At 43.5% G+C, this 15,386-nt stretch overlaps 1 protein-coding gene across 2 annotated transcripts in view; it reads right to left on the reverse strand.

The window, feature by feature from the left end:
• The window catches only part of LOC124717304 (putative methyltransferase C9orf114), a 49,059-nt gene that overhangs the window by 16,982 nt on the left and 16,691 nt on the right, over nucleotides 1–15,386 (reverse strand). For both annotated transcript variants that reach the window (XM_047244130.1, XM_047244131.1), the window contains exon 3: nucleotides 5,564–5,908. In XM_047244130.1, coding sequence (XP_047100086.1) covers nucleotides 5,564–5,908 — 345 coding nt within the window. The remainder of the gene's footprint in view (nucleotides 1–5,563; nucleotides 5,909–15,386) is intronic.

Raw genomic sequence — 15,386 nt, forward strand, 5'->3', positions numbered from 1 at the left:
CTGATGAGGCAACAATTTGTTGCGAAAGCTTGAATTTTGTGTGTATGTTTGTGTTTGTTTGTGTGTCTATCGACCTGCCAGCGTTTTTGTTCGGTAAGTCACCTCATCTTTGTATTTATATATAATTTTTCCCACGTGGAATGTTTCCTTCCATTATATTAATAAACTATGCATGGATTTATATGAGTGCGAACACACTACTCCAACTTACACTACTAAAATATATCAGCCCTTTCACAATGAATGCTGCATAACACAACCATCGTTATTAATGAAATATGACATAAAACAGCGAAACTGTAGTATGTAAATGCTAAAATGCAATAATTTTGGATAACCTGTAGACATATGGTCGAGTAGGTGTTTTTATCAGTTGACGTAGATATACTTCTTACTGCTGGTATGCACTGAATGAAGAATATTATCAAGATTAATTTTGTATCTTATTACCAAAAATAACCCACGAGTGGATGAACAACGCCACTTCATCGCCATGTAATAGCAATCGACCAGTATAGGCCAAATTGTGTTTTACGTGCAACTGGAACGGACGTGCAACGCCCTTTCATCGCCCTTATACGCTATGGACCGACAGAGGTCAATTTCACTATGTGCTACAAAAGAGAATCATTGCATCTTATATCAAAGGCTATAAACCCACATCCTTTCGTCTTTCCCTCTCCTTCCCTCTTTCCTGATGAAGCAACCATTGGTTGCGAAAGCTTGAATTGTGTGTGTTTGTGTTTGTGTGTGTGTGTGTGTGTGTGTGTGTGTGTGTGTGTGTGTGTGTGTGTGTGTGTATCAACATGCCAATGCTTTTGTTCGGTAAGTTACAAAGGCTATTGTTAAAATAGATACGACAAAACATCCCTGAGCTGAGAAGACACCTTGGAAATTTTTTTAGGGACCCTTGACACGGGAAAATGGCATGTTCTTCACAAGGAAGAGTTAAAAAGAAATAACAGATAGCTACTAATATGCCCATGTGCATACCATACATGGACAAGGATGACGTCGTCTCTGGATTGCAACTATACATAAATGTAAAGGGAATTACCCTAAAAAGTTGAGACGGACCAGCTAAACTTCACCTTGTCACCAGCTAAACTTCATCTTGTCACCTGGAGCCTCAGGTGACAAGATGAAGTTCATTTAAATTTGACAGCACTAGTTGTTTCTGCTTCGTTACTTTAGCTTCATTTATAACAACTCTTCTGCTATCTTTGCAACCTGAGTACATTCTATTGTTTTCATGATCACAAAACTGCTGGATCTTTTTAATTGTTTCTTCACTTATACCTACTCCTTTCTTCTTTCCTAAAGTTGGAAGAATACCTTGCTCTTTCACTAATTTTCGGGCTAGTTTAACCAAACGATGAGAAACGTTGAATTCATGAACTATTTTTTCTCTTGCCCACGAGTCAGGGAGCAGACTTAAAATTTTAACTTTTTCCTCTTTAGATGTCACTAAACATTTAATTTTTAATTTCTCTATTAATCTCAAATATTCAGTGTCAGATGATGCTGGTGGTAGGTTTTCTTCTTCTTTAGAAATAATGTTGGTATCTTTATTATTAAAGCATAATTCCAAGTCTTTTCTAACTTTGTCTGAAATTTGTTGTACCGTATTTTCAATAGCTACTTTTCTTTTTCTGCTATTTAATTTTATTATTTTCGAAGCAGGAGATACGTCTAACTTAGAACAAGCAAAATCCAATACGCTAACAGCTTTCTCATTAGGAATATAAATGTCATTAACAAGGTTACATGATTCTGGTTCTGGATTCACAACAAATATTTTTGAGTAACAATTTGGGCACAGGGTATTACCAGGAATCACATTGCGTTTCACTTGGGAAGCTGTTTCACTCTCACATAACAAGGACAAATGTTCAAGTTTTATTTCCCTCAAACCTTTAGTAATAGCCTTCTTGTGAACTTTAAGTGGATCACAGCACTTTCTTCCAAAAATGTGGTTGTACTTCAGAATATATTTCTTCTCATGATACTCACACACTGATGTTACAGAAGAACTTACTCGAAATTTAAACAAAGTTTGTCTAACTTCATCAAAGTCAATGACATTTTTCAAGTTTTTTGAAACTGAACCATAAACTGTTTTCTGACACACTTCACTTGCTATCTGTCCAACAGAGCACTGTTCATCCATGTTACTGCATTCCATTTAATCTCTCAAAATTAATTACACATTACACACAGAACAAAGCACATAACACATTCTACACTCTCGATGAAGTATGCACATCCACTCTAACAGAGGTTTCAGAACAGACTGACTACAAAAATCCCACACGCAGCAATAATGTACTTCTACAATGCCACACCCAGCAATAACGTACTTCTTTATTGACAATAAACCTAAACGTAAATGGGCATTTTTATTACCATACAACAAAAGCGAAAGATCCTATTGTTTAATATTGCATTATTAAAAATAAGTAAACTAAATGAATATTGGGTGATAGTGTTAACTAAATATATGTCACAACTAAATTTTATTACAATGAAACAATAAACCATTTCAATAGGCAACAGCTATAAGATCAGTTGTAGAGTAATGTGAATTATCTCCGCATTTTCAAAAATTCTTATCTTTGTTCACAGTCAGATATCTATGCTGAAATTTTAACAGTCGTTGCTATCATATAGATGTACAAACTGTGCAAAAAATCATATTTTTACATTCAGTCCCACCCGAGATAACTCTACAAAAAATGAAAATTTTCAAATTTCAAAAATTCATAAAAAATTAAGGAAACATCTGAAAGTGTTCTTGCTCTACAAGAGGCTAGTAGTGTACAATATCTAACTATAGGTGAAAAATAGACTCTCATAAATCACTCCTTGTTTGTAATTTTTCTCGGCCTAAAAAGTGGATTTTTGAAAATTTGGATACCAAACTTTGGAGGTCATTTTGACTAGTTATTTTTGAATTTAGGGTATTTTGTGTAATAGACAATGTTGTAGAGGACACTTTTCCAAAAACGATCATGTCAACTGCAATGTTGTAACTTAACCCAGTGCAGAGATATTAAAATTTTCATTATGCCTACAGACTGAAAAATCGTCACACGCCTACAAATAAAAATGGCCGCCATCCAGTAAAGGTGTAAGATAAATTATTTTAGAAAACTGTTTTGAACTTCTAAAATATAGGGCAATCACATATAAAAAAATTAAAATATTTAAACATGGTCAAGCAACCATCACTGGACCACTTCATATGGATTGACCCAATAAGACCAGTAAGGGAAAATGTGTCATTTGACAATTATACTCACTAAGAAGATTATATGTAAAACAATAGTAGAAAAAATATAGCAATGTGGGTCAGAAGTTTGGAAAATGAGAAAGACAGAAAGATTAGATAGTATCCATGGAAATGGATTACTGAAGACACAGAATGCTGGAGTCTTAGGATTTAACTAACCACATCATCAGAAATGAAGCAATCAGAAAAATGATGGAAGTAGAAGACAAGATAATGGAAGATATTATGGTGTGGCATTTAGAATGAATGTACGACAATAGCTGACCACAGGAGGTATACAGGTGGATCCCAGAGGGAAAATAGGAATGAAGAAGAGAGGATTAGGATTTAATGTTCTGTCAACAACAGGCTTATTAGAGATCGAGCATAAGCTCAGATTGCTTCAAGGCTCGGGAGGGAAATCAGCTGTACCCATCCAAAGGAACCACACAGAAATTTGCCTGGAGCAATTTAGGGAAATGACAGAAAACCTGAATCAGAATATTTGAATAAGGATTTTAACTTTCATCCTCCTTAATGTGAGCCCAGTGTGCAAACCACTGCACCACCTTGGTCAGTAAAATGGCAACGACACTGACCATCTATAAGATGAGAATGAGGTTGACTGCCTATAAGATGGAGACCCATAGAGTCCACAGCTTCATTGTCACGTCATCCAACAGGGGGAGATTCAGAAGTGAAACACAGCAGTAGCTTCCACTTATTCAGGCTTTTACAGAGTCTTTGCATCAACTGCTCAGAAGTCATAAGGAGCAACTTTAGAGTCAAAATATTCACTGACTCTTCCTGGTGACACTAGGCGTCTATCTATTATTGGTTACTTCCCGAGAGGTGGTAGGGTTTAGGCATTATGCAGTACACATGTGAAATGTGTGATGCTTACAAGGCATGTGAGAAAAGTAATGAGACTGATTTTTTTATCCAACAAACTTCTTATTTTTTTCAAACAACAATATTGTCCCCTTAAAAGTAGTCCCTTCACCAGCTGTACACCTGTAGAGTCATCGTTCCCAGTCTTGGCAGCAGCACTGAAGAGCTTCACCTGGTAGGCCTTCAACATGGTCAGTCACATTCTTTTGAGTGTTCTCCAGAGTCACAAAATGCTGTTCTTTTAAGAAATTTTTCAATTTCGGGAAAGGAAAAAAGTCACAAGGACTCAGATTAGGTAAATAGGGGGCTGTGGAACAAAACAAATGCTTTTGAGGTCAAAAATCCCGTGACTGAAGTCACTGTGTGACATGGTGCAGCATCCACTTGTCTGCAATGCCCAATCTCACTCAATTCATCCTTTTCCTGAGCCTTTCAAGGACAAATTTGTAGAACACTTGGGGACAGTTGGTCTCGAAGGAACAAATTCTTTATGCACTAAACCCCAACTGTCCAAAAAGCAAATGGGCATCATTTTGATTTGCTTATTCGAGCTTTTTTTCGGTCAAGATGTCTCAGTGTGCCATTCCTTACTTTGTCTCAGGATTGTACTCAAAAATCCAGAATTCATCATCTGTAATCACACAACTGAACCATTTGGGATTCTTGGCAATCCTCTCAAGATCAATGCACACGTTTCTTTGATTGTTGTTCTGCTCAGTTGTGAGGTTTCTCAGTACCCTTTTAGCACAAACCTATCGCAAGTGCAAAACTTTGATTACAAGGCCAAACATCTTCCTTATTGTTAAACGTCGGTCTGATCTCTCAAGAGCATGCACTTGTTCAATGTTTTCATTGGTTTTTTAAGTTCAAGGTCTCCCTGAGCAAGGTGCATCTTCAGTGTGTTCTCAGCCTTCCAGAAATGGCTTATGCACTTGATAAGGAATGTTCCCCATGGGCCTGTTTTGACTTTTCAAAGATCGCACTCACGGATTCCCCTAGTTTGATTCAAAACTTGATGACATAACATTGCTATAAATTCCACTGTTCCATTTTTGTAACACACAACAACAACAACAACAACAACAACAACAACTTCACTGATGGAGCTCTCAAAAATCATGTGTTGGCTGTAGGAACCTGAAACTTGGACTGAGCATCTGGAAGGGATGAACACACTAGTCTGCATAAGCAGAACAACAAAGTGTTGCTACATCACTCACCATGTTGCCAGTCTCATTACTTTCCTCACACATATTGTATAATGCAGTCATCTACTCCACGTGCAACAGAGTAGACCAAATAAAACTAAAGTTCTCAATTTGCTTCTAAAATATGTTTTTCCGCTTTGAGACACACAGTTCTGCTCTCAAAAGGCAGCTCTTGTATCTAGCTGCTGCTTACCCAGACAGTTGTTTCCTTTTCAGCTGAGAAGCTGGTGTACCCTTGTCAGAGGTCCCAATGGTCAGGTCGTAACCACCCTCAAAGGGGCACTGTGTGAACACGGCACTCAGGGAAGATGCCACTCTGACAGTGTACCCCCAGTAGACGCCCATCTCAGCGCGCGGTGTCACTGGGGATACAATGGCAGCTCGCGTCCGCTTCGCCTCCTTGTGGGACGGCGGCAGGAGGCGCACGGTAACTCTGAGGCCAGGCACGAGTGCGCGGTCGGCAATCACGTCTCGCTGCAGCCCGACGTTGACCACACACCTGCCAGGTTTCCCTGGCCGCTTCACTGTCACTCCTTCCCTGCAGAGAGATGAAGAAGCAGCTGTATTACTCAAGGATTACACTTTTTGCATGTCAAAATCCTGTGTTAAAATTGATTGGTGAACCAAAACAATTGGAAGTATGTATATAACGTCATTTACGAACTCCCAAGTAAAAAGTCACATGGTGTTAGATCCGGCGTACTGGGGAGCCAAGGAAACAGTCACATTATCTTCACCACTCTATATTCAATACATTGATGGGGGAAGTTCTTCACTCATGTAGTGATGAACTTCAAGGCTCCAATGAGGGGACATCTCACCTTATTGGAAGTTGAAATTCTTGGAATCAGCAGTCAGTTTTGGACACAATCACAACTGAGACATACAAATGTAAGAGATACTCATCATGGTCTTCTGGCAGAAGAAAAACAGCCCATACAGCGTTGTCTGTGCACTGTGCACTAAACACTAACCTCTGGCGAGTCTCATTCATGAGCCAGAATTTCACGAGGATGTTCAGTGCCAGACACAATCACATTGTGGCGATTAACTTTTGCAGAAAAATGGACAGTTGTTTTGCCGAATATCACCTTGGAGGTGGCTTGTTGATCCTCAGAAGCTTTCAGCATTGTGATGCAAAATTGAAAGTACTGACCACAATCTTTCATTTTTAACTGTTGTACAAGCATAGACGGTGCTGTCTGAAATGTAACAGCCACCGCAAAATCTTCCTCACAGTTCGCTGCAGTTTCCAAGTTTGTGGCTTGTGTCAAGCATTGATTTTTTTTTTCTTTTTGACTACACACAAACACTCAGGTCACAGTTGCACCTGTCACACTTGGTTAAATGATAAACAAGTGTCCCTATATTGTTGATATCAACACACAGCTCTCTGTTTCATAGCGGTTCTTTTCCTTAATTCCTTCTCAATGTAGGCTGCACTGTTGTAATGTATAAACATGTTACATATTTCAACATATCAAAACACTTTTCTCATTCTGTTGTCATTTTGTCAAGACCCCGCTCTCTTTAACACCAACTGTTGGGCACAATGTAAACTCGGTGAGTTTATGGTTCTACTCATGCATAAATAATATTTGTACAAAAATACTTTGGAAAATGCATAACTTTGAAAAATAAATAAATCATTTACAGAAGCCCTGTGTTTACATCACTTAAACTCCTGCATGTCAGTCATAGTAACAACAATTACATTGTTGACATAATTTTATTCATGAAAATAGCTTTAGAACAGCACATACTCCTCTGTACTCTGCATTTAACCAGTATTCTACCACGGAACCTAATCTGCCAGTTGCTTTACCTATATGTGAGGCTACATGATCATTCCATTTCACATTCACACAAATTTTTACTCTCCAGTACTTGTGTGAGCTGACTGATTCCAATAGTAACACAATGATATTAGTAGTAGAGTAGTAGTAGAGGTGTTTGTGGGCGCACGACAGCAAGGTCTTCAGCGCCCGTGCAGCATCATAGTGAGACGGGTGTCAAGAAAAAAGAAAACCTCAGAACAGGGACATAAAACGGAACAGAGAACACGGGGAACAATCATCGAAAAAATGGGCTCACCCACACTGAAGTGTGGGATGATGCAGGGCGTCAGCAGTAAAACGTGGACAATACAGGAAGAAAATGGTAGAGAGAGCTAAAACATTGGAGCAGATGGAAGTGGCTGGCTGACCACAAGGAAAAAAGGGAGGAGTCAGCCACTCTGCAACACACTAAAACCTCCAGCCTAAAAGTTTAGGCCAGAGTCCAGACACATCACAAAACTTAAAAACCCTTGCCACACACGTCTCATCGTCAGCTAAAATACAAGGGAGATCCCCAACAACCTGTGCTTCTGCCCTTGCATCACGGTATAAAATACAGTCGATTAAAATGTGCCGGACAGAGATGTGCACACCACAAGTGGCACAAAACGGAGGATCCTCCCGCCGTAATAAATAGCTATGCGTCACAGGACAGTGCCCAATCCGCAGACGTGTGAGGGCCACCTCTTCCCGCCTGAGCAACCGACAGGAGGAACGCCACGGCCGAGTGGTTGACTTTACCGACCGCAGTTTATTGGCCGACACCGCCAGCCATTCGGCCTCCCACAACTCCATGCACTTCCTATGGAGTGCAGCGATGACTGACTGCAAGGGGATAGGACACTGGACCACATCCTGCTCTCTGCAGGCCTCCTTGGCAGCCCGATCAGCCTGTTCATTGCCCCATATGCCGACATGACCAGGCACCCAGCAGAAGGATACCTCTTTACCCCGCTGTTGGAGCAAGTACAGTTGGTCATGTATCAACTGGACCATCTCCTCAGTCGGGTATAGGCTCTGCAGCGATTGTAAGGCACTAAGAGAATCGGAGCAGAGAAGAAATCGATCGCCCCGAACACGATGCATCTGCTCCAGTGCCTTCAGGATCGCGTGGAGCTCCGCTGCGAAAACGGTATATTCAGCAGGGAGGCGAATCCGGGTGACACGATCAGGGAACACAACAGAACAGCCTAGGGAAGTCTCCTGTTTCGAGCCATCAGTATAAACGACAGTGAAACCGTGATCCACGTCTAAAATGTTAAAAAACAGAGATTGGAACGTAAAATCTGGTGTGCCATCTTTCTTAAAACGAGTCAAATCTAAAATAAATTTGGGACGCCGGAGGAGCCAAGGTGGAGATCTGCTCCAACCGCGACGTAAAACACGAAGACCAGCCACAGACATCGCAGCGAGGCAATCCTGTGCGCGAATCCCATAGGGCTGCGTCGCACGTTGCCGGTTATGAAATAACCGTGCCAGAGGAGGCTTAGCAACGGTATGGTATGCAGGTGTGTACGGTGTGGACAAAGTTTTATACGCCTGGCGTACCGTAAGTAGCCGTCGTCGCATATGAAGTGGCGGTTCACCAGCCTCTGCACAGAGGCTTGGTATGGGGCTAGTTCGGAATGCCCCAGTGGCCAACCGCAGCCCTTCATGGTGGACAACGTCCAAAATCTTTAAGTACGAAGGCCTCGCAGACCCATACACCGTGCACCCATAATCGAGCCGAGATCGCACAAACGCCCTGTAAAACTGGAGCAGACAAGTCCTGTCAGCTCCCCATGTACTGTGGCTAAGACATTTTAAAATGCTTAAAGCCTGAAGCGACCGTCGTTTCAGGTCTTTAAGATGAGGTAACCATGTGAGCCTCGAGTCAAAAATGAGACCCAGAAATCTCACCGTGTCTTTAAAAGAAAGAATAGTGTCCCTCAAGCGCAACTCAGGAAAGGGTAAAATCGAACGAGAACGGTTAAAAAGAACACATACAGACTTCTCGGTGGAAAACTTAAATCCACTCTTCAGCGCCCAGTCATCCAAACGCCTAATCGTAAGTTGCAACTGACGAGTTGTCGTTGCAAGGCTTGAAGAAGAGCAGAACAAAGAGAAATCATCCACAAACAAAGAACACTGGACAGGACTTTTCACCATGGACGTAATGCTATTAATAGCGATGGCAAACAGAGTCACACTTAAAACGCTACCCTGAGGGACACCGTTCTCCTGCTCAAAGCGATCAGACAGGATGTCACCAACTCGGTATCTAAAATATCGTGGCGAGAGGAAAGACTGAATAAAAAGAGGAAGACAACCACGAAAACCCCATTCGTGAAGCTGCTCCAGGATGAGACGCCGCCAAGTGGTATCGTAGGCCTTCTCGATGTCGAAAAATACACCTATAAGGTGATGACGGCGTAGGAAAGCTTGTTGGATAGCCGCCTCCAGGAGGGCAAGGTTATCGAAGGTGGAACGAAACCTCCTGAACCCACACTGAAAGCGACTAAGTAGTTGCCGGGATTCGAACATCCAGACAAGGCGGCGGTTGACCATCCGCTCCAAGGTCTTCCCTATGCAACTAGTGAGGGCAATACTACGGTAGCTACTTGGGCTCGAGCGGTCTTTCCCAGGTTTTAAAAAAGGGATTAAAACTGCCTCACGCCACGCGTCAGGAAAGTGACCCGACGCCCAAATGGCATTAAAAAGTGCGAGGAGGATTTCTTTGTTGCGCATTGTGAGGTGCCATAGCATACTGTAATGGATCCTGTCGTGACCAGGGGAAGTGTCACGAGCTCCAGACAATGCAGAATCCAGCTCCCACATAGAAAAAGGGCAGTTGTAAACTTCATGAGAGGTGGGCTGGAAGTTCAGACTACACCTCTCAGCAACCGCTCTATGGCGCTGGAAACCGGGATCCTGACTGGTTGTGGCAGTAACTGTCGCAAAATACGCTGACATAGTCTGGGCAATGTCCCGCGGATCTGTGTGGAGAGTGCCGTTATTCAGTACAGCAGCTATGGGGCATCTCCCTCCTCTGCCAGAAATTCTCCTAATGGTCTCCCACACAATGGAACTCTTGGTGGAACGATTAACGGTGTTCAGGAACTTTTGCCACGACCTCTTCTTGCTCTCACGAATAATGCGGCGACATCTCGCCCTCGCCACCCGAAAGGCAGCAAGATTCTCAGCAGTCGGCCGACACTTGAACCGCCGCAGAGCCGCACGCCTGGTCCTGATTGCAGAGCGGCATTCGTCACTCCACCAAGGCACAGGTGGCCTTTTCCGGTGACCTGTGGACTGTGGAATGGATGCCGCAGCGGCATGGAGGACCGTTTTGGTAATATGATCCACCCACACCTCAACATTCGCACAGTGTTCGAATTGGGCCAACTGGCTATAAAGTGTCCAGTCAGCTCCACTGAGCACCCATCGTGGTGGTCTCCTGTCGGGGCCCACGCCATCTGGCAGGTGAATCCAGATTGGGAAATGATCACTGCCGTGCAAGTCAGCGACCACTTCCCAGTGAGCACTAGCGGCAAGAGCTGGAGAGCAAAGCGAGAGATCAATGGCAGAGAACGACCCAGTCGCCGTGCAGGAATGAGTACTCTGTCCTCCATTGAGCAAGTAGGCACAGGATGACAGGAGAAGCCTCTCAATTGCTCTACCCCTGGGGCAGGTAATTGCAGAGCCCCAAAGCACATTGTGGGCATTAAAATCACCACAAATAATGAATGGCTGGGGGAGCTGTGTAAGAAGGTCGGTGAGGGCCGCTTCATCAAGAGCATCATGTGGGGGCAAGTAAAGTGAACATACAGTCAATGGATGACGCACGTGCACGGACACAGCGACGGCCTGTAGAGTCGTCGTAAGTGAGAGAGGCGAGGAATGGTAGTCCGTCCTGACGTAAATACCTACGCCTCCTCTAGCTCTCTCTCCACGCAGGTCGTCCTTTTTGTGGAGTGTATAGCCTCGTATCTCAGGGGAGTATGATGGATGGAAATACGTCTCCTGGAGACAGAGACACAATGGTCGACCCTGAGAAAGTAGACGAAGTTCCTCCACATGCGTCCTGAACCCTTGCAAGTTCCACTGGAGTATGGGAGCCATCTATGTTGGGGGTAGCACCTTCATCCTGTCTCTCCGACGGGGCGGGGAGACCGCAGCAGGTGGAGGGGCAGGCGTGGGACGAGATGATTGCCCCACACATACATCGTACTCCATCAACTCTGGGGAAGAGTCAGATGAAGCCTCGCGTAAAACAACATCCGCATGGTCAGATGGTTTACCACGGGATTTGACCCGCTGTTGCTGCTGCACAGTAGCTTTCTGTGGCTTGGTGGACTTTGGGGGAGCGGATGTGGGAGTGGTAAGTGGCGCACTGGGCTTGGGGACAACCTCAGCTGTTGGAGGCGCGAGGGGCTGGACCAAGTCCGCCACTGTACCTTTGTCTGCCGTTCGAGTAGGGGCTACTGGCTCTGGAACACTGGCTGCGTTGCAAGTGCACTGGCAGCTACAGGTGTTAGTGCCAACACTCACCACCTCAGTCTGCGTTGAGGCATCGACCTTTGGAGTAGGCTTCTGTACCAGGGATGCAAAAGATGTAGCAAATGTGGGAGGTTGCATCGACTTATAAATCTTCTTGGCCTCACCATAGGGGATACGCTTGGTTGTTTTGATTTCCTGGACCTTGCGTTCCTCTAAAAATATGCGGCAGTCCCTACTCCAAACAGGGTGGTTCCCAGAGCAATTAATACATTTAGCCGGAGACGAGCAACCAACTCCTTCATGAGCAGCCTGACCACAGTTTCCACAAGTCGCTTCGCCTTTACAGCCTAAGGTGGTATGCCCAAAACGCTGGCATTTGAAACAGCGCATTGGGGCCGGGAAATAAGGCCTCACACTAAGGCGAAGGAAGCCAGCTTTAACATGTTCAGGAAGTGTTGTGCTACTGAAGGTCAGAATAAAGGAGTCGGATTTGACAAGAGTGCCATCAACCCTCTTCATGATGTGTTGGACATCAACGATACCTTCCGGAGCCCACTCACGTTGCAGTTCTTCCTTGGGAATATCAGCTAGATCCCGGCATGTCACAACACCTTTGCAATAGTTCAAGGTGCTGTGCAGTTCGGTGTCTATGGCATACTCTCCAAGGCATTTAGCAGATTGGAGGTTAGTTGCTTGCTGGGAAGTGGAAGTTTCCACTAGCAAGGTCCCATTACGTAAGCGCTTCACTGATTTTAAGGAGCCACAGATTCCCTCCAATCCCTTTTGTATATAGAAGGGCGAAACCTTCTCAAAACTACCCTCCTTCCGTTTCACAATGAGAAACACATTCGGATTACCAGAATGCATTCTGTTACCTAAGACTGGACTTTTTAAAGAAGCGCCGGAGTCAGGGGGACTGACTGCACGGGCCCTCTTAAGAGACTGGGTGTTAGAACCTTCCAGCGGCCCACCCTTTCCGCTGGGAGGAGGAAAAGAGAATTTCGAAGGATCCATCTCGGTCCCACGAGCAGCTAGGGAACTAGAAGTCCACCTAGACAGAGCCCCGCGTGCCTAGGTAAGCCTTATACAACTGAGGTGCGGCAGGTTCCCCAGAGGTTGCCCGCTACCGACTGTTCCACCTCAACAGCCATGCATCTCATCAGCGCGCAGCACACCTTGAGATTGAGGGGTTTTTTATAGAGGTTTATTCCATCCTCGCGATCCGGGCGGTCAAGCCAAGATCCCCATTCCCTGAGACACACAACATTCCACCGCCGCGCCGCACGGTGGTCGTTGAAGTATGCTTAGAGGTTACGGTGACAGGGGACTGGCGGCGCTTACCAGTCCCCAGCTCAGGAACCCCGGGGTCGCCAAGCCCGTACCCAGCAAACGAATGCCGAGCCCCTGGGGGCCACAATGATATTGTAGTCACAAGAAACATTTCAACAATGTCTGACATGAACAGTTTTACATTACTAATATTTACGAGTTGTGAATCTTTGCATCACTTTGATAACATGTTAAGATCTGGGTGACAGCGTGTGTAGTTTTTCTTCAAATAATACTTCATTACAAATAAGTGCATCACCTGTGAAAGGCTGAGTTTTTTATTAATATCAGGCACAGATAGTGGTTTGGCTTTTGTCACTTCACAGTCCAGGTGGTTATGCAATCCACTGCACTTCAAAGCCATCAGCCTAAGCACCTGGCATCTGTGTGTCTGAAGACTGTTGTGTCATCTGCAACCATCACAAGCTGCATGCAGTCTGCCTTTATTAGGTCACCTGAGAAAACAGCATAGAGGATTGATACAAGCACTGAATCTTGTGACATGCCAACGTTGATATCGCCTTCTGAAGAGATTACACACTGGACATGCACATGGAATGAGGCTAGCGATTTTTTTCGATAAGACATCTCCCCAACATTTTCAGGTTGAAATTACAATTTTCGTGAACCAATTTTTGTTGTGAGAGAGGGCAAGTTTTACTTCACTAGATTTCACAGTCAACACTCTTTTGAGTTGCCATGTACATCACTTATTCCAAGTTGTGCTAGAATTAAAAACAAGATGTAGATGAAATTGACCATAGCCTATCACCACTGCATGCCACGTCATGCAACTGTGCGATATTCTCAAGAATACAAGAAATACTCACTGGGACATGCTTTGGAATGTCGCCATTAGAACTTAATATCAACAGACTTCAACAATACTGCATCGCGTTTCAGATCAGATGCTCTTCACACTATGGTCACCCTCCAATTGAAGCACACTGTGAGGAAGGTGGCCAAGTACTACTCTGCACTGAAATGAGCAAAAAATGGTCTTAAGCCTGAATATTCAATGCTAATGTAAATAAACAAATTCAAACACAGATCTGGATTTACATTTTTTGTAAAATTCAAAATAAACCTTTGCTTTTGTATGACTGGTGAATTTACAGATGCATGACAAAATTTCACACATATGTTACACTTTGTTGTGCTTCCAATTGTGCAGTGGGAAACAGACCTACATTCTGAAAACCTATGGACAATTATGAAGATTCTTGAGGTCACCAAGTGTGTTGGAGGCAGCAACAATCAAATAACAAAATTTTCAATGGTGCAGAGCACTTTTTTTCACCTTTCCTTACATGACTCCATGATTAATTGTTTCTGAAGTGGAATCTCAGAATGATTTGTAATCAAATGACTCCTATACTTATTCCCATCAATATGGAATTCAACTCCACCTACAGTCTCTAGAAATCCCTGAGATTTCCTCATCTTTTCCAGTAAATTAAATTTCCATGAGAACTGCCAATTCTTCAGGTTTTCCAGACAGGTCACCACCGTGGGAAGGTAATCTAGATACATTCGTTATCTCTCTCTCTCTCTCTCTCTCTCTCTCTCTCTCTCTCTCTCTCTCTCTCTCCTGCTCATGCGCGCGCCCACACCCACACACACACACACACACACACACACACACACACACACACACACACACACACACACAAAATGAATTCTTGAAACAGTTACACATTTTGTTTTTCTTGCTTTCCTTAAAAATAAATAAATAAAATAAAAAAATAATTTTTTTTTATTAGTTATGTCAATGTTTAACGACTGCCTGTTCACTCATGTTTTCCTGATGTGCTGCCAGCACGAGTGGCTAGCATTGTCAAAGATTCACCTTACACTGCTGGTGGCAGCCTAAAAACTTGCTGGCGAAACATCAGGAAAATAGTTAAACAAACATCAGCCAAAGATGCTGAGACAGAAGCTAACAGGTAATGTGTCAACAAGTGACCACAAAAACATCAACAATTTTGTACATCAATATTCAATCATCTTTCAGGCATGCATCCAGGATATTATTAATTCTTGTTCCTATATTTCAGTTGACAGCCTTATTGCCATTCTACAAGTGAGTCACTTGCAACATTTTTAAATCACTCTATACAATACTGTGGAGCAAACACACATACGTAAGAGTTAATACTGTTGGTAACACAAGTGTCAGTCAAACATACAACTTTACACATCTCACAGTAAAAAAAGCAAGCACAGTCAGTGAATCCACATTGCTTACGAAATACAGCATGTGGTTCGTTATTATGGGTGGCAATGGCAGGCAATGAACACTTAGAACAATATTTTCTTTGAGAGTTCGGATGAGAAATGAGAGGTTTCCACAATTTGTCAAACTTGAAA

The sequence above is a fragment of the Schistocerca piceifrons genome, chromosome 9 (assembly GCF_021461385.2).
Source record: "Schistocerca piceifrons isolate TAMUIC-IGC-003096 chromosome 9, iqSchPice1.1, whole genome shotgun sequence".
Taxonomy (NCBI): domain Eukaryota; kingdom Metazoa; phylum Arthropoda; class Insecta; order Orthoptera; family Acrididae; genus Schistocerca; species Schistocerca piceifrons.